General features: G+C 44.5%; 1 protein-coding gene across 1 annotated transcript in view; it reads left to right on the plus strand.

Annotated features, from left to right (window-relative positions):
- Nucleotides 1-14356: 14356 nt before the first annotated feature.
- LOC126214966 (mothers against decapentaplegic homolog 6) overlaps nucleotides 14357-19761 on the plus strand; it is a 267734-nt gene continuing 262329 nt past the window's right edge. The window contains exon 1 of the mRNA XM_049941600.1: nucleotides 14357-14717. Within this exon, the coding sequence (XP_049797557.1) occupies nucleotides 14357-14717 (361 nt within the window). The remainder of the gene's footprint in view (nucleotides 14718-19761) is intronic.

A 19761-nucleotide genomic window follows, 5' to 3' on the forward strand; every position in this document is an offset into this window, starting at 1 on the left:
CCTCGTACATTATTTTCCCCAAGAACTATTGAAGCTCCTTTACAACTGTGGGGCGAGGTGGCGAGGTGACATCTGCAACCAGCTTCTGTGAGGGCTTAAGACCTTCACGAGAAATCATGTGTCCTAGGTATTCCACTGACGGTTGAAAAAAGGGAAATTTTTGGAGACAGCATATGAGACCTGCGGACTGGAGTGTGTGTAACAGCCGCCTCAAATTCCCTTTGGTTGGTTCAAATGGCTCTGAGCACTATGGGACTTAACATCTGAGATCATCAGTCCCCTAGAACTTAGAACTACTTAAACCTAACTAACCTAAACACTGTAACGTTTTACCTTTAATTTGGTATGCTGAAAGCGGTACTGATGGACTATGAAAGCGGGTTGAAAGCTGTGAGCTGTCTGGGGAAGTTAATCTTGCATTACTAAGCAACTGTTTCATCAGGTATCTAGTCCAGGTTTACCAAATTCCCAAACAGACTAACATTAATGATAATCTTTTAATACTCATACAACAACCGGTAATATATATGTATAAAGGAGAATTTAAATAAAAAGAAAGAAATCAGTTTATATTTGGAAATTTATTTTTAAGATTGGTCATTGAAATTTCAGCATATTAAATTCTATTCGTAACAAGCTGGTGCCTTATTTAGGATGGTGAAAATCTTACGGAACACATCAAATATGGAGCCAAGATTGGGAGTCTGCATACAACACTGCATTCATAAAACAACACACAAAGAACGTTGAAACGCATGCAAGAGAAAGTTAACCACTACAAACAGATTCAAATTTTCACCCAAAGAAATTACGTTCGTAGCACAATCCTGTCCGTCACGTAATTACCACACACTGGTACACTAAATTCATACTAACTCTTTGTGAAATCTTCGCGCAAAGAATAGCTGAGGGCTACTTTGATGATTACACCACATGCTTCACGTGGTCAACTTGGTTTACACAAAGCGTATAACTCCACAATAATTTTGATAATTAAAATAAATTTGATCAAAACCAATTTCCAAAAGAAAAACCTCGAACTGGTTATTAACGTCTTACTGTTAACCTGACGGGTCAAACAGTTATATAAGCACGTGGTACTGGTCTCGCAAAGTACATCCCACGTGGGTTGAACATAAAGAAAAGTTGCTATATTGCAAAATATTGTCAAGACGAGACGTTATAATCACACAAGCATTCGCATTTAAGATTGATCTTAGTTCGAGTTACTGATCAACACGTGGTTACACTTTCTTCACAAAGTAGTAACAAAGCAACTACCGGAAAATAATCTGAACTTCACACGAGAATTACACTACGCTGCAATTTAAGATAACCTTAGATATTTTAGAGCTAACCCGAAATAAAGGTGATTAAATTCTCAGTTAGGCTGAACTTAACAAATCCATTGTCCTACGGACTTAGCAACACGCGCTTAGCCGGAGATCTTACCATTTCAGACGCTCGCCACCGCCAGACTGCAACTGCCTACTGCCCGACTGCAACTGCCTACTACCGAGCATGCTTCCTGAGGGTGGCTCACAAAGACAAACGGAAGGGGCCAGAGGGGCAGCTTCCTATACCAACATGACAACGGACGGACAGGACCATACTAAGGATAGAAACCTCTCTGCTTTAAGAAAGCGTAGCTACCTGTTCCGACGTTGGTCCTACTGTTCTCTAGCAGACAGCCTTGTCTGCTACCCTCAAGCATGCAACTACAAACACATTTGATCATTCATCCTCTCACACAGAAGGGAAGGGGGATGACAGTATCTTATCATATACAGTATATAAAAGAAAGCGGATGTATGTTCCGTATGAGACTGTGTGACATGAATTACATATAAACTGTGTTTTAAAGTGTAGCAGTGTGACAGATCGTTTTTGTTTACGTGTAAAAGTAACACGTTCCACTACTCAGTCTCGTCCCAGATAGTCAGAAACGCCACAGTAAATTTAGAAGAGGAATTTATTCCATAAATGGCAACAGATTTAAGAAATCAAACATGAAAGGAATCCAACAGAGACTTTTCAACACATCACACACATCCATGCCCAAGGCAGGATTCGAACCTGCGACCGTAGCAGTCGCGCGGTTCCGGACTGAAGCGCCTACAACCGCACGGCCACCGCGGTCGGCAAATTACCTTTTTTTCGTTGTGGCCCCCATCAACACAGTGTCATCCAGGTAATTTATGCAGCCCGGAACATCCTGCAACAGTTGCTCGATGAACCTTTAAAAGATTGCTGGTGCACTGTCACTCGAAAAACTGAGCGTGTGAAATGACATTGCCGGCCGGTGTGACCGAGCGGTTCTAGGCACTTCAGTCCGGCACCACGCTGCTGTTACGGTCGCAGGTTAGAATCCTGCCTTGGGCATGGATATGTGTGATGTCGCTAGGTTATTTAGGTTTACGCAGTTCTACGTCTAGAGGGCTGATGACCTCAGATGTTAAGTCCAATATTGCTTTGAGCCATTTGAACCATTTTTTGAAATGACATAATCCGTGCGGCGTCTTGACTACGAGGAACTTTCTGAGTTTCCTCATACAGGGCAATTGTAAGTAAGCTCTAGAGAGATCCACCTTCGAAAAATGCAGGCCTCTCATTGGTACAGAGAAAATCTCATCTGGCTTTGGAATGGGGTACGTATCGACCTCTGACAGAGTATTGACCATAATCTCAGAAGTCTTTACGCAGGTGCAGTTCCTCCGACGGTCTTTTTCACAATAACCAAAGGTGTTGCCCACTCACTTGCACACATCGGTTCTATGACGTCCATCTCAAAATGGGAATTGACAGTCTCTTCACAGGCGCAGTTTCCCCGACAATCTTTTCACAATAACCAAAAGTAATGTCGACTCGCTTGCGCATTTCGAGTCAACGACGTCCGAGGCCGTCAGTCTAGCTCGTGTAAATACATTCACACAAGGTTGGCGCCGGTGGCGACACCTACAACGTGCTGACATGAGGAAAGTTTCCAACCGGTTTCTCATACACAAGCAGCAGTTGACCGAAGTTGCCTAATGAAACGTCGTTGTGATGCCTCGTGTAAGGAGGAGAAATGCGTACCATCACGTTCCCGACTTTGATAAAGGTCGGATTGTAGCCTATCGCGATTGCGGTTTACCGTATCGCGACATTGCTGGTCGAGATCCAATGACTGTTAGCAGAATATGGAATCGGTGAGTTCAGGACGGTAATACGGAACGCAGTGCTGGATCCCAGCGGCCTAGCAGTCGAGATGACAAGCATCTTATCCGCACGGCTGTAACGGATCGTGCAGCCACGTCTCGATCCCTGAGTCAACGGATGGGGACGTTTCCAAGACAACAACCATCTGCACGAACAGTTCGGCGACGTTTGCAGCAGCGTGGACTATCAGCTCGGAGACCATGGCTGTGGTTACCCTTGACGCTGCATCACAGACATGAGCGCCTTCGAAGGTGTAGTCGGCGACGAACCTGGGTGCACGAATGGCAAAACGTCATTTTTCGGATGAATCCAGGTTCTGTTTACAGGATCATGTTGATCGCATCCGTGTTTGGCGACATCGCGGTGAACGCACATTGCAAGCGTGTATTCGTCATCACCATACTGGCGTATTACCCCGAGTGATGGTATGGGGTGCCATCGGTTACACGCCTCGCTCACCTCTTTTTCGCATTGACGGCACTTTGAACAGTGGACGTTGCATTTCAGATGTGTTAAGACCCATGGTTCTACCCTTCTTTGGGTCCCTGCGAAACCCGACATTTCAGCAGAATAATGCACGAGCGCATGTTGCAGGTCCTGTACGGGCCTTTCTGGATACAGAACATGTTCGACTGCTGCCCTGGCCAGCACATTCTCCAGATCTCTCACCAATTGAAAACGTCTGGTCAATGGTGACCGAGCAACTGGCTCGTCACAATACGCCAGTCACTACTCTTGATGAACTGTGGTATTATGTTGAAGCTGCATGGGCAGCTGTGCCTGTACAACGCATCCAAGCTCTCTTTGACTCAGTGACCAGGCGTATCAAGGCCGTTATTACGGCTAGACGTGGTTGTTCTGGGTACTGATTTCTCAGGATCTATGCACCCAAATTGCGTGAAAATGTAATCACATGTCACTTCTAGTATAATATATTTGTCCAATGAATATCCGTTTATCTTCTGCATTTCTTCTTGGTGTAGCAATTTTAATGGCCAGTATAGTAGATAATTGTAAACGCGTCGTCGGCGAGTGAGCAGCTCCGTGCGCCTCCACCTGCCCGCCCTAGGCGCGGCGCCGGCGGCCGGATGTTTGCGGGACGGGTAGTAGCGCGCGGCCTCGCGGCGGCGGCCAGGTCGGTTTGTCGCGCCGCGGCTGGCGCCAGCCCGTCGCCCTCGGGTGGGCGGGGAGGGGGCGCAGGCGCCAGGCGCGCCCGCCATGGTCGTGGCGGGGTGGGGCGGGGGAGGGGAGGGGGCCCGGCGACAGGCGCGCCGCCGTCGGCGCCCGCCGCAGCCAGCCAGTCGAGCTCCGAGCGTGGCCGTGTGCGCAAGTCGAGCGGTGCTCGCTGCCCGCCAACCGCGACACACAACATTACACACAAACCTCCCGTGCAGTGCGCGTTTCCGCTCCGTCGCGAGTGCACTGAGATTCCCGCTGTGACGCGACTGAAGACTGCAGCATGTCGTGCCCTCCGGCCGGACGCGGCGGCCGCTGTTCTGCGAGGCGACGCCGTCCGGACGCCGCCTTCTGAGGGGACGACGCCGGAGTGCCTTGTTCTGCCTTCCTCCGTCCGCAGTGTCCGCTGCTGCTTCCGCGTCCTTCTTGCCTTCTCGCCGTCCGCGTCTGTACCTGGCATCTCTCCCTACCGTCGGTGGACGCACACCGTTCGAGGTAGTCAACCCACAGCAAAACCATTCTCCCTGCCGCGCTGTAGAATCGCTTCAAATTTGCCTTCTCGCGTGTGACGTAACCACGTTAAAGGACCAGCATTCAGATACAACACCCCCATCCTACCCTCCTAGTTGTATTTTCATCATATCCACCTACACGTGATACTAATTGCCTTCCAGAACTACTACTTATGCCACAACAGCTCTCGTTCAAGGCGTTTCTTTGTCATTCTGCATTGAAATACAATTTGGCCAAAAGGCTAAATTTCGACTCTTGAGTCACACGAATTGCAGTCATATTCGTTGCAGCACTATTTGCTTGCTGATTTCTTACGCTACGTGTTTCTGCCTCTAATTCTTGCTGTAATACACAACTGTATCGCCATCGATTGTGCACCCCGTATATGGTGCGAGTCAGCTGCTACCGGTTGATTCGCGCCTACACACAAGCGAAATCATTGTCGCTCGAGACCCTGAGGGGGGCGGTCTTCCTGTGCTACGTGCTGAGAAGTGTTGCTCGCTCTCTTTTTAAAAATGTATTTCTGACTTGGACGCCGGGCGCAATTTATAGCAGCGGACGCGAACGCACGTGGTCGTGTGCGCGAGCGACCGCGTCGACGCAAATGCGAAGCTGAAGAGGAGGCGGAGGAGAAGGAGACGGCTATAAATGTGGGCTGCGACGCGACAGCACGGGACACGCCACGCCTCCTCCGTGTGCTGACGTCCGTCACTGCCCTCCCGCGACAACAATAAATAAATTCGTTTCGTAACTGTTTCGCGGTGCACCACGTGATTGCTTGCGGGCCGCACTCGCGAGCTTAAAATTGACCTGTGGAACAGGCCGCATAATAACATATACTGTGTCGCGAATCGAGATGCAGACGTTCGGAAATGCCGAGTTTGTAGAAGACCAGTTTTTACAAATTTTGACCCAGACGATTGTCCCCTTTGCCGTGGTTACATTCCACTACATTTGCAGTGTTGAGAACGAAACCGTAATAGTCACTTTAAGGTAACCGTGTCCAGTCTAGTTACCTGTATCTTCGACCATTACTTTATCTTTTTTTTTTTGCGCAAGGTGGTGTTTTACTCTTCTCCTGGAACTGATCAAATACAATTTAATAGTGCATCTTCTGTGATACTGGGGTTACACAGTGTGACTATGCTTGCTTTTACTGTGGTGAAACTGTTCTGCCTTCAGCACTCCCAACACAGAGCGCAAGCACACAAGTGCGTGGCCGGGGTTTGATTCCCGGCCGGATCGGAAATATTCTCCACTAGGGGACTGGGTGCTGCGTTGTACTTATCTTCGTGTCGCCATAAATGATATTCCATTGTTGAGACGGCTGCATGTGGAAATGCCGAAAGCCGGTTAAATAAAAGAGTCATACACAATTTTCCACCGATACAAGCACGAATATAGCGCATCATATATTGCCACTGAAAATCATTTAATGAATTTGGACGAAACGTGTATGGCATAATATAAATTCTGTCTACGTAATTACAGACAGACATAACCTCAAATTCATTGTTTTAACATTAGGAACAACTGAAAACTGATAGATAAACAACGTCAAAGATGACGTTCTACTCGTCGGCTGTGCCACATTTAGTCTGAAACGCTTGGGAGCAGATCAGATAAATGATGAAAACTTTAGTTTGTACCCGCCTAAAGTAGAATCGTGATTATATTATACCTGAAACCCTATCTTTTGTGTGCACCTTATTATCGATCCCAGGAGAGTGAATTTGCGTCATTTGTATAACTTCTGCACTGGTTCAACCCTTCTATAACTCTACCCAAAGGCAGAACGCTATTCTCGAGTTAAGATGCACACTAAGTGACTTATAATACGCAAAAAAGCGGAATGTAATTGTTGTTTGTACAGACTCATGTGGAACTGGCCCGGGCCGGCGTAAAACTGGCTGAATAAAAGCAAAAATTTCAAAGTGACTTTTTCAGTTTCTTTCACATGCTCGTAACAGTAAGTTATATGCACCTACTGTCTTAAGAACATTTCACTACTGTACATACATTTGGCAGTTATGTAATTTTAGATATCAAAAAGTACCTGGCAAACTTCAGAGAGCTGTCTGTATCAGTGACCTGCTTATCTTGCTGTGTCGTGAGATGAAAAAACAAGTTCTGCAGCTTCCACAAACACAAAGGCTATTCGTCCTTCAGTTTCTTCATCTCTAGTGTCATATTTATAGGCTGTTCATTATCATCCCTGAATATTTTTCTGTTGTGCCGAATGTCGAAGGCGGCGCAATTCATTACTTATCGTTTTTTACAATCTTATTTGTTACTCCATGTATGTGGTACAACAAAAGTTGGAGATGAGTCGCGTACATCACACACGTAAGCCGAGATGGGTAAAGATGCAGTGCACTACTAACGTAATAATGGTATATCTTCCTCTGTATATCTTTGAGCGTTACCGGCTTGAAACAAAACAAACCCGCTGACGGAAAATTGAATTACGTAACAGGTATCAAAGTGCAGATCCGTTCGTAAAGACGTTACATGTTTAGTTGAAAACAGTTTATCGCTTCGATTCCTTCACAAATGTTGATGAAAACAGATTCACTCAGAAAGTAACTATATAAAAGGCTAATTTAATACTTCTTATAGGAATTGTTTATTTCGACGATGCTATGTTACTGACGTTAACAAGATAAACTCTTTTGCTTGAGCGTAGCCTGCATTTTAATACTTGGGTCTCATTTTTCCATAAGATGACTGTACTATTATTGGATTATGCTTCCAGAAGAATATCATCCGTGTCGGTAAAGAGTGTAATTACTTCAAAAATTTTAGACATACAAGCGATGTGTAAAAACGGCTTTGGCTGGCAAAGTGCTCAGATGTTCATGGTGACAATTTCGATCGGAATGCAGAAATTAGTGTCATATTAAAATACTTCTTCCTTTTTGTATGCGTATACCCACCCCATGTAATTTTTCTGCTTCGTGTCTCTAAAGGCGATATTTATAATCATTCTCTTTGCACTTTGAGAGTACATTAATAGATGTTACACGAGTGACTAGCAACATTTAGCCAGAGTTATCAATCCAGTTCTCTCAACAGCAATTGTTGTCTCATAAAAAATACTGAATGAGACATATGGTGAATTAAGGATTGGAATTAGTTCACTAAATCACGTTTTGCGATGTGACAGATATTTACCTATTGTGAGGTAAGACTCGAAAGGATGTACGCAGTACCTTCCCTTTTACAGGATGAAATCTGATTCATTAACGTATAGGAAACATTATTCTATGCTGTTGTAGCAAAGCGCACTATTTCTTTGGCTTTGTGATGGTCTGTTAGTGGTAGATCTGCCGATAAATGAAGCTGTTATGTAGTTATTTGTATCCCCATTGTCTCGAAAGTTTTTACAGATATTCAACGTAATTATTTGTACCATACCTTTTTAGTGAAGTTAAGGTACAATACCATTAGAATGAACCTGACATATGCATTGAATTGAAACAAGTTATGCTTTAGCTGCTTTTCGGACATTATTCAAATGTAGATGTAACTGCAAGCAGATCAATAATCGGTCGTCCTTCAAACACTGAAAAAATGTTCATTAAATGATGATGCTATTACAAATCGCTCTACACTATACACGTTAAATATTTGTTTGGGGAATTCACCTACACAGCCAAAAATGACTTTCTACTTATTAACTATTTTTTTATCTTTCTATAACATTGCATAATTGGTTCAATCATTTGTGAGTCAAAAACCAAACATTCAATGAAAGCAAATGTTCTCCCACTGTTGCAATTTTGAACATGCTGTTGCTCTACACGGAAAGGGGCTATTAATTACAAATTTGACGTGGAACCTTTGGTGGAATTCCCTAGCTATTTTAGTGGTATTCATTTCTTATATTGTGTCTGAGTTCCTTTTCTTATATCTTATTATGACTGAGATTTTCTGTGTCTGATGTTTAACCTTTAGAGGCGGTGCCCTCTTCTGAAGTTTTGTGCCAAATGTATGAAATCCTGAACTGTCTTTTCGTTCAGTAGAGTATTAAGATTGTTGTGCGCTTCTGTTGCTCCATTATAATTATTCTGCTCACACGTCTTGGAGCATACAGTAACTGCTTTCAGCCATTTTGCAACTTGAAAAGCTATCCATGTTTAGATTTAGTTGCTTTGCTTCGTCCACATTCATATATATTTCGACGGAAGCTTAAACGCATTCCTCTAACTATTCTAAAACCATTAACGTTATTGCCTCAGAATTGGATCTACTGATCGTACCCAAGTTCTATATGTATGGAAACACCGCCTGTAAAAAGTTCACAAAATGTTCGATCGAACAGATTTGTTTGTAATAAAAATTCTCATCTGAGCCAGATTCTGTAGACCTTGATATTGTGGTTTTCACTGCAAAAGCTGATTGGATGCAGCACTTCATGCTTGCCTATCCTGCACAAACCTGTTCGCTTCTGCATAACTACTACAGGCTAAGTACATTTCAAACTGCTTACTATATTCACTCCTTCGTCTCCTCCTACAACTTTTACCCCACACACTTCCTTCCATTACCAAATCGACGATTCCTTGATGCCTTAAGGTGGTGCTGTCAACGGATCCATTCTTTTCGTCAGATTGTACCAGAAATTTCCTTTTACTCCGATTCAGCATTTCCTCATTTATTGTTCGACGTACCCAGCTAATCTTCAGCATTCTTCTGCAGCACTACATTTCAAAAGCTTATACCGTCTCCTATCTGAATTGCCTGTCGACCACATTTCACTTACGTAGACGGCTTCACCCTAGACAAGTATTTTCAGAAAAGAGTTCCTAATACTTAAATTGAAATTAGGTGTTAACAAACTCCTCTTTTTCTCGTAGATGCTCTCGTTACTATTGGCAGACTGCATTTCCTATCTTCGCTGTCTCGTCCACCACCAGTTATTTTGTTGCCTAAATAACAAAACCCATCTACTACTTTTAGTCTCTTATTTTCTAATCTAATTCCCTTAGCATCGTCTGAATTACTTCGATTACATTCCATGACCATGTTTTATAGTTTTATCTCGCTTCAATGCACTACCCCGTTCAACTGCTCTTTCAGGTCTTACAATGTCACTGGCAGACTTCTACTTCGTATACCTGAACTTTTAATTTCTTTTCTTTCATAGCTTGTTCAATGTACAGATTACATAACATAGGGTGGTAGACCTACATACAGAATTTACTTCCGGTATCCCCCATTAAACTTAATTCGAAGATAGTTTATTGCAGTTTTATAAAAATGGGAAAAAATCTCTCGTAACATTGACGTCCCACGATTCCCTATCGCGAAATCTTTCAAAGTAATATATTCGTACCTCAAAGTGATAAATTCTCTCCCTTGCGAAATTAAGGTTTTTCCCTTAAGAAGTGGATCGAAGTCTCACTAGAGCAAATGTAGATGAAACTTTGAGAGTTAAAGCACGGAAAACGTGAGGCCTGGTATGTAAATCGGACTGTGTTTTGTTATTGCTGACATAGGGATTGATTCTGTCATGGTTATAGATTCTTTTTTAGTTGTTTTATTTGTTTTTGAAGTACCATCACAATACTAACGCGCGCCAGCAGTAAAGACAATTTCGTGTAGTGATCATGAAGAGGGATAAAGATGGTGCATTATGTTTTTGAAACGTGCCGTATTCAGGTTCCCGGGTAGTGAGGAAGTGATTTACGCTGTTGGTTTACTTATGGGTACGAAGACCATAGCATGTGTCTATTTCTCACTATTGTGGATCGCTTAAACTGCTCCTTCGCTGAGGAATCAAAAGTCGATTTTCATTCTGCTATCAAGCCATTTATAATTTTTTTTTTTGTCTTTAGAAGAAAGACAACACTCTAGAATAAATTTAGAGAACAAATATTTGAATATGACTATGCAACCATTGTGCTGCCATGAATGTATACTTCGCATAGGGGTCGTGAGAAAACCTGGCAGAAATTAGAGCTCGTACAGTGGCATTTACGCAGTCATTTTCCCCCACGCTCAACACGCGAATGTAACGTGAAAGAAAATCGATAACATTGGCACGACGTGTCCTGTGCCACTAACTGTGTATGTGTGTAGACGTCACAATACACTTAAAAACGATCACAGGTGTCAGAAATGAATAATACGCTTAAAAAATGGAATATAAATGTATGTCAGTCTTTCACAATCAAATTTTAATCAGCTGCATCTTTCCTTCCATGTTCTCCACATTTCCTTATGTCTTTCTTCAGTCCATGTTACAACAGTTTTCTTTCTGGGCTTTTAATGGAAACTTCCATGATTTAGTGTATATTCTTTAAGCGATTTACGTACTTCGATATCTTCTAGAGTAGTTTTGAGTTCCTCTATGTCGTTTCTGGTTTCCGTGATCCACGACTTAGCCGTTTCAATTTTGCAAATTAATTACACAATTACAAGTGATATTCTCTTTTTTTTTTAAATAAAATATATGTTTATGTCCACTACGAAAAGGATTGTCCGTGAACTTGTAGGACGATGGCAAAAGATTTATCAGGAAATGTTACTCAGTGGATACTATTGTACTATACATCGTCCCAGGAGGAGTGATCAGTTTTCAATTATATAACAGGAACGATCATCGAAAGCGAAAAATCAATTAAGCATAGGCTCTAAAATGCATACCATAAGAGCTATCTATGTTCTTCATCTTCGATACTGTGAAACAAATCTCTTCTGATGCAAGCGCTTTGCATTCCATATTTTGAGAGGAGTATACAACAAGGTTTCCATGTTGTGAGAGGTGGTAGCGTTCACCAAAACAAGAAAAAAAAGATGTCAAATGAACACTGACTTAAAATGCTACGAGCACCACTTCGTTGCTATGAAACGCATCTCCACTGAACAAGTGCTCGTAGTTCACAACGTATGTTTACTGTACATGTTTTCCTAGTTGCAGTTAACGCAGATCGCAGTGTGCTGATATTCGCATACTACCCCCCCCCCTCCCCTCTCTCTCTCTCTCTCTCTCTCTCTCTCTCTCTCTCTCTCTCACACACACACACACACACACACACACACACACACACACACATTCCACCCTCCCTACCCAGTTTCTCCGTTTCCTACCACTAACAAAACGTAGAGTAATTTAGATTGTGTGGTTTCATAGTAGCTTTTATGTATTTTATTTTTTTTTCTCCCTTAAAACCTGAAAAGGTTCGAAATGCCTTACAATATTTCGTAGTTATTCCTAGCTAGTACGGCAACAATATAGATAAATTGCTTCATAATATTAAAATTTCGTAAATAAAACTGTTTCTTTCCATTATCAAAAGAAGTCAACGGAAGTCACGATGTTTTTTATTGCTCAGTGTCACACTGCACTTCAGCCACAGCTAAATAAGTCAATGTTAATTCAATTGCTATTTCGTTTCGAATATCCATGTTTTTCGATCTAGAAGTCGTCAGCGGATGACGAAAGTATGAAAGCTAACAGATATCGGAATCTTCCTAATCAAATTTTATTCCATCAATGTTATCCGTATAGATTGTAGTTGCATGTCTTTCTTGCAGCAGATCTCTGAGTTTCGCTGATCGTCAGATATTGGTTTACAGTCGACTGTCGATCATTTAGTGCAGTCTAGAACTTTCCAATGAATAGTAATTCTCTAAAGACCGAGCTCGAAGTTTGCAATTTTGAATCCGTTTTTTGCGCTGGGGGACTGGACCAGCTCTTACACTGTTTACAGTCGTAAGTGTTTATTTGTGAGTGCTTAAAATTATACGAGCATTATAAATAACGATTGTGGAGTATCATGGATGATTCTGCTAACAGCAAAATATGTTTCGATGAAGTTCAGAGCAGCTTTTTATTACTAGAAATTCCATGTGAAAACCTGTTATACAAACAGGTAATTTTATCATAAAAGTGTATTAACGGAAAGTGCTATTTCATTCTCAAAGAAGTGAACGAAATACAGCGTGGATATGAAGTACTGCGTTTCTGAAAGCGATACCCTCTTCGTTTAATCATCAAAGGTAGTGTGCTAAGGGCGGGGTTGTGTTGTTGCACACTGCACAAGTGCCTCATTATGTTTTTAATTTTTGAATAAATCTATTGTCCGGTAATTACCAAAAATGATTGCCTGTCGAACGCAAAGGCCGCTAACGATTCATATCGAACGTGCAAACCTATGGCTACTGTTTACAAAGTTCACTACAGCAACGTTAAAAGACGAACGTTTACTAACTTACAATTAATTGGAAATGAAAGTACTAAATTTACTTACTGTACTCGTCAGTCACGTTGAGTCCATGGCATTCTGCTATCCTCATTTGGAAGGAATGCCAAGTCCCAACAAAATTTAAACGTCTTTCCATACTACATAACCAAGGAATTAGATTTCGCCATGTGAAACTGTCGGCATTTTCACTCATTGCTATTCACAACCGAAAACGATAAACTGTGTCCCCCTGGCAACGCACTAAACATTTACCACAATACCACCAGATTTGTATGGTCGACATCGAGTCGCACGTTCGATATATATCACTAGGCTCCCTTGAGTTCGATAGGCAGTCATTCTTGGAAATTACCCGTGTTTCGTTCAATAGATTGTATTATGTTTACAGACAATTTAAAACGTTTGCTCTTATTTTTTAGCACATGGAACGATACGGAGATTTTGTAATGAATTTGCCTTCTCTGTTTCAGTGTTCAACATAAAGATCCAGAGGTGTTCCGGATTCGGCTGTTTTATAGTCGCAGCATGAGACATTGACTGTTAGCTTGTTTTCAGTATCCAAAAAGTGCCTCTTACAAGAAGTGCTCAGCATACAAGGATAGTGAACAGAAAACTTGAATGTGTTTCGTATTTGTACGCTTATTCGACAGCGCTACTCTAGTGAATGTGCCTGAGGTGTTTTTTGCCATTTTGTAAGATTTGCCAGCAAACACGAATCAGAATTACTGAACTGCCTGAGCCGCTGCTTGCCGTCAATCATCAAAGTCTGTGATCGTTTTGTTTCTGAACAGTTTAATATTTTGTGTACAACGAAAGCACAAACTCCGTGCCGTCCACTTTTAACATTAATCTTCGATCGAATGTTGAATTTTCCTTGTTACGTACGCGTGATAAGTTTGGGTTATTCCTGCGTGTGTGAAGATCGAGTGTAAGAACAGCTTTTAGACACGTGTGCATTGGAATACCGGCCCAGTCAAATTGGGCCGCGCTGGGCGCGAGAGCCGCTACGAAGATATTCCACTCCGGCAGCCGGAGTGCATAGGCCGAAGACGCACCAGCCGAGGCACTCGGGGCGCAGAGAGAGCTCGTTGGCCCTTCGAGCGCAGAGGAGCCCGCGCGGAGGCGGCGCCGGCGTCGGGCGGCGGCAGCTAGAGGAGGCGGAGGGGGAGGCGGCGGGCGGCGGCGAGCCCCCCGCGTCCGCATGCGTGTGCGTGTGCGGCGAGCGCGTGCTGGCCCCCCGATGCGGATGGTGCCTGATGGCGATGCTGGGCCGCGGGCGGCGGCGCGCGGCCGCTGCAGCTAGGCGGCTGGCCCGCGATGCGGCGGCGGCGTCGCCGGCAGCCGCCGCGGCCGCCGACCTGGCGCTCGACCGCCTCTCGGATCGCCAGCTGGAGCTGCTGGCGGCGGCGGTGGCGGCCGGCGGCGGAGGCGGCGCCGGCGCCGGGGGCGGCTGCGTGCTCGTCGAGGCGGCCGACCTGGCCGCGCTCTGCTGCCGCGCCTGGCGCTGGGACGACCTGGAGCCGGGCCAGCTGAGGCCAGCCCCCCATTGCGCAGCCGTCAGGGACCCCGTCTACCACTGCGCCAACCCCTACCACTGGAGCAGGCTCTGTCCGCTCGGTGAGTACGCCTATTTCTTGTATTCCCTTCTTCTTACTAACCCCTAACAAAGAGGCCACCCGGCAACAGGATTCTCGTAATTTTTTTTTATATTTGCGATACGTGAAGTTGACATAGAAGAATGTTCGATACCGGCTATCGACTTTGACCAGTGACATTATAAACACGTGACAAATGCCGTTAAAATTGTGGCGACTATAACTTAAATATTATTGGCCATCGTTCATTTATTTATTTATTGCGAAATTGCTGACCTGTTACCTGATGTTTTAAAACAGATCGTACATCTTACAATTTCCGTTTTTCTTTTGCAGGCTACAACATTTACAAAGAATAATCCTTTTCAAATTAACAAAAATTTAAGGTCGTAGTATAAATAAAATTCGGTTGTTTTTTAAGAAGAATATAAAAAGATGATTGGATAGAGGAGAGATTTGTTGGTGCCATGACCGCTTTGTGATTGACGGTGAATACCTTGGAATGCTTTCTTCGAGCTGTTGACCCCCAGATACACACACACACACACACAAAAGGTTATTAGTAGAGAAATAGTATTGCTAATCATATGTTTTAACTTTAGATGCTCATCCGTGTACAGCATTTGGTGATTTCTGGGCTAGATCGCCAGTATCTTATGCTTATTTACTGCGTCACCTCTCGTCTTCCTCCTCATTGTAGTGTTTTTCGCTGTTACTATGGATATCGCTGTCCAATCTCTGGAGATTCGTTAGCTTAACCAACGAGCAACAGAACTCAACACGTGCACCAAAAGGTGACGTGACAGCAGCAGCCATTAACCCTACGTCACTGACCAAAACCGCCGATGACATCTCTCCTGGCCCAATTTTAGTTCCTCGAAAATCTTAAAATTCGATTTTCTGGCGAATTTTTAAGAATTGCATCGTAGCGCTTTGGGGGATTGATATTTGAATATTATCTGTAATGGATGCAGATGAGCTACGTAGCTGTAGAATAATATCCGCTACCTGTCACAATAGAAAGTAATTTTATTTAATGCACTACCGGTTTCAGGCTTGTGCCCGTCTTCAGGTGCTGTCACATTCTATTATGTGTTTCAATGCCCAGTGTTGGAGATCACCGTTTCAATAAACATCTCGGAAACTGGGAAAACGATTTCATTTCAGCACAGCGCTTTTCATTGAAGGCAAGCCTTCGTCTATAATGCATGTACGCTGGCGCAAATACCTTGTTCTCTTTGACTTTTTAGCATTTGACTAATGTTTGTGACGTGTGCTGTATATGTAAGCAGCATTCTGTGAAAGTTGCGATCCGTACTTAAATGTAAGCAGTATTAAAGTAGAAATATTTTGTAAGCAGGTTTCCCTGGCGGCATGGATTTCGCATTATAGTAGCAGTGAGGCGAAGCCAGTGATAACCACTCTCTTTTGAACTTCTTTGTGCCATATTCATCTTTGTGTATCTGCAGCTGTCGCCTTTCTTTCCGTGTTTGCAGTTAAATTAACTACCCTGGTAACTCCACGATTTATTCCTATAGCTAAAAACATGCAAGTTCACAAGCTATGTAATGTCTTGTTAGTGTAGCGAGAAGTTGATAGAATAAATAACAAGCTGAAGTACACCACATAAACATAAAACACTACTGTAAACACAGTTTCAAAGCATGTACACAGAAAAATAATATCAACACGATTTGGAGGGAAAATGGCAAATGTTACCAACTGTGAAAAAATTCAGTGATCTGTGCTAGTAGCCAGCCGCGGTGGTCTAGCGGTTCTAGGCGCTCAGTCCGGAACCGCGCGACTGCTACGGTCGCAGGTTCGAATCCTGCCTCGGGCATGGATGTGTGTGATGTCCTTAGGTTAGTTAGGTTTAAGTAGTTCTAAGTTCTAGGGGACTGATGACCACACGCCCGCATCTCGTGGTCGTGCGGTAGCGTTCTCGCTTCCCACGCCCGGGTTCCCGGGTTCGATTCCCGGCGGGGTCAGGGATTTTCTCTGCCTCGTGATGGCTGGGTGTTGTGTGCTGTCCTTAGGTTAGTTAGGTTTAAGTAGTTCTAAGTTCTGGGGGACTTATGACCACAGCAGTTGAGTCCCATAGTGCTCAGAGCCATTTGAACTGATGACCACAGATGTTAAGTCCCATAGTGCTCAGAGCCAATCTGTGCTGGTAAGGGAAATTTCGTGGCATCAATCAAACCTTTAAAACAAATCAATTATTACACTTTCCTCTCCTTTTTTACTCCAGAAAGCTTAAGAGCATCAAATCGTTCGTCTGTGAGCAATATTCTAGGATGAGCCGCTCGAGTGGTTTGTAAGCAATTTTTTTTTTAGACTGTGTATACAAGTATGTGTGAAATATGTTTAATATATGTGACATGCGCGTACGCGACTCAAGCAACGGGTAAAGAACTCCGCCAAAGCCCCTGGACCGATTTCAGCCAAACGTTGTAGACGTACTGCTACTATCTGGAAATAGAAACTGTGGGAGAAGGGAGGAGGTGCACAGAGAGAGGGGAGGGAAAGGATATAGACACATAGGGAAGCGGAGGAGTTGGTCAGAGAGCAGGGAAAGGAGGAGATGCTAATAGTATAATGACTTTTCTGGAGACTAGAAATTTACTCTGTAGGAATCAGCATGGGTTTCGAAACAGACTATCGTGTGAAACCCAGCTCGCGCTGTTCGTCCACGAGACTCAGAGGGCCATAGACTCGGGCTCCCAGGTAGATGCCGCGTTTCTTGACTTCCACAAGGCATTTGATACAGTTCCCCACAGTCGTTCAATGAACAAAGTAAGAGCATGTGGACAATCAGACCAATTGTGTGATTGGATTGTAGAGTTCCTAGATAACAGAACGCAGCATGTCATTCTCATTGGAGAGAAGTCTTCCGAAGTAAGAGTGATTTCAGGTGTGCCGCAGGGGAGTGACGTAGGACCGTTGTTATTCACAATATACATAAATGACCTTGTGGATAGCATCGTAAGTTCACTGAGGCTTTTTGCGGCTGATGCTGTAGTATATCGAGAGGTTGTAACAAAGGAAAATTGTACTGAAATGCAGGAGGATCTGCAACGAATTGACGCATGGTGCAGGGAATGGCAATTCAATCTCAATGTAGACAAGTGTAATGTGCTGCGCAGACATAGAAGGAAAGATCCTTTATCATTTAGCTACAATATAGAGTTAATTCCATACATTATCTGGGGGTAGACATTAGGAATGATTTAAAATGGAATGACCATATAAAATTAATCATTGGAGGAATCCTAAGGAAATGCAGTCCGAAAACAAAGGAAGTGGATTACAGTACACTTGTTCACCCACTACTTGAATACTGCTCACCGGTGTGGGATCCGTACCAGATACGGTTTATAGAAGAGAGAGAGAGAAGATCCAACGAAGAGCAGCGCGCTTCGTTACAGGATCATTTAGTAATCGCGAAAGCGTTATGGAGATGATAGATAAACTCCAGTGGAAGACTCTGCAAGAGAGACTCTCAGTAGCTCGGTACGGGCTTTCGTTGAAACTTCGAGAACATACCTTCACCGAGGAGTCAAGCAGTATATTGCTCCCTCCTACGTATATCTCGCGAAGAGACCATGAGGATAAAATCAGAGAGATTAGAGCCCACACAGAGGCAATACTGACAATCTTTCGTTCCACGAACAATGCGAGACTGGAATAGAAGGGAGAACCGATAGAGGTACTCTAGGTACCCTCCGCCACACACCGTCAGGTGGCTAGCGGAGTATGGATGTAGATGTCGATAGATGATTGGAATAAATACGGACGCAGGAAACGTGCGGAACTCAGTTATGAATAAAACTGACTGGCTAGTTATTAGTGTATTTCGATTGAGAAAGTAATTGTCGGTTCCGTAAACAGGGGAAGGAATGTCCTTTACAAAGCGAGTAGTTTATTACGCGTTAGAGAAATAAATTAAGCCGCCATCGAAGTCTTCAGGAGGTACTATCAATTAACTGCCTCACTTTATACTGCTCGCTAAAAGGGTCACGGAACGTTCCACGTGTTAGCAGTATAGCCTTCATCTCATTTTGCGGCTTCTCGCACCAGCGCCCCGCGCTTGTCACTTTCCCCGCGGCTGTGGTCGCCTCCACAGCACGCTTTGTCGCTTTTGATCCGCGTCGCCTTTTCCGCGTGCTCTTCGCACCTTTCTTCGCCGTCGCGTCGCGCAGAAAGGAAGAGAAGAAGAGCCAGCAGTAGTAGCCTTCACTTGTTTGCGGCCGAGGGCTCCAGACGCGTCATCTCTCCCCACTCCCCCCACCCTTCCCCCTTTCTCCTCTCATCAATTTTTTTTTCTCGCTGCCTTCCGCGCCAGGCGCCATGGCGCGTCTCGTCGTGTGATCGCAGCTGCCGCGGCCACGGGGGGGGGGGGGGGGGGGCGTTGTGGATAACGAGTGGCGAGGAGCCTGGAGGAGGCCGCTGTGAATTTGTGTCGGGCCCGAAATTACAGAGGGGGCCGCAGCGGACGCGATCGCCGAACAAAGGAGCGCCGGCTGATAACAGGGCGCGCAGCAAAAAGCGCGCCCAACCTGTTCTGCCCGCTCCCAAATTATCCGCCGTCTCCTCACGACGCGATAGTCATGAGCGGCGGGCGCCGTCCTTTTATTCCGACTAATCGCCGCAGGTAAGGTAAATAAAGATGGCGGCGCGCGCGCGCGACTGGAGGAGGGGGAGGAGGGAGGTGCTCTTCTCATTACGGGCAGGAAGCGCTGCGGTTTCGTCGAGTCTGCGGAAGGCCTCTTAATAACGGCGGACATCTTTAACCCCTGGTGGCTTGGCGCTCTCGTAAACCGTGCGACTTTGAAGAAAGAGCGGACTTCAAAACGCGAGTTGTTCATTATTATAGGTGACATTGTCAGCAGGCGAGCGATCTGTGAATTTGATTAAATCTTCTTACTCACTCACTCCGTCTTCAGGCCACGAGTGACCATCCGGAACCATCCGACCGCCGTGTCATCCTCAGTGGAGGATGCGGATAGGAGGGGCAAGGGGTCAGCACACCGCTCTCCCGGTCGTGATGACATTCTTCACCGAAGCCG

This window comes from Schistocerca nitens, chromosome 12 (genome assembly GCF_023898315.1).
Source record: "Schistocerca nitens isolate TAMUIC-IGC-003100 chromosome 12, iqSchNite1.1, whole genome shotgun sequence".
NCBI classification, from domain to species: Eukaryota; Metazoa; Arthropoda; class Insecta; order Orthoptera; family Acrididae; genus Schistocerca; species Schistocerca nitens.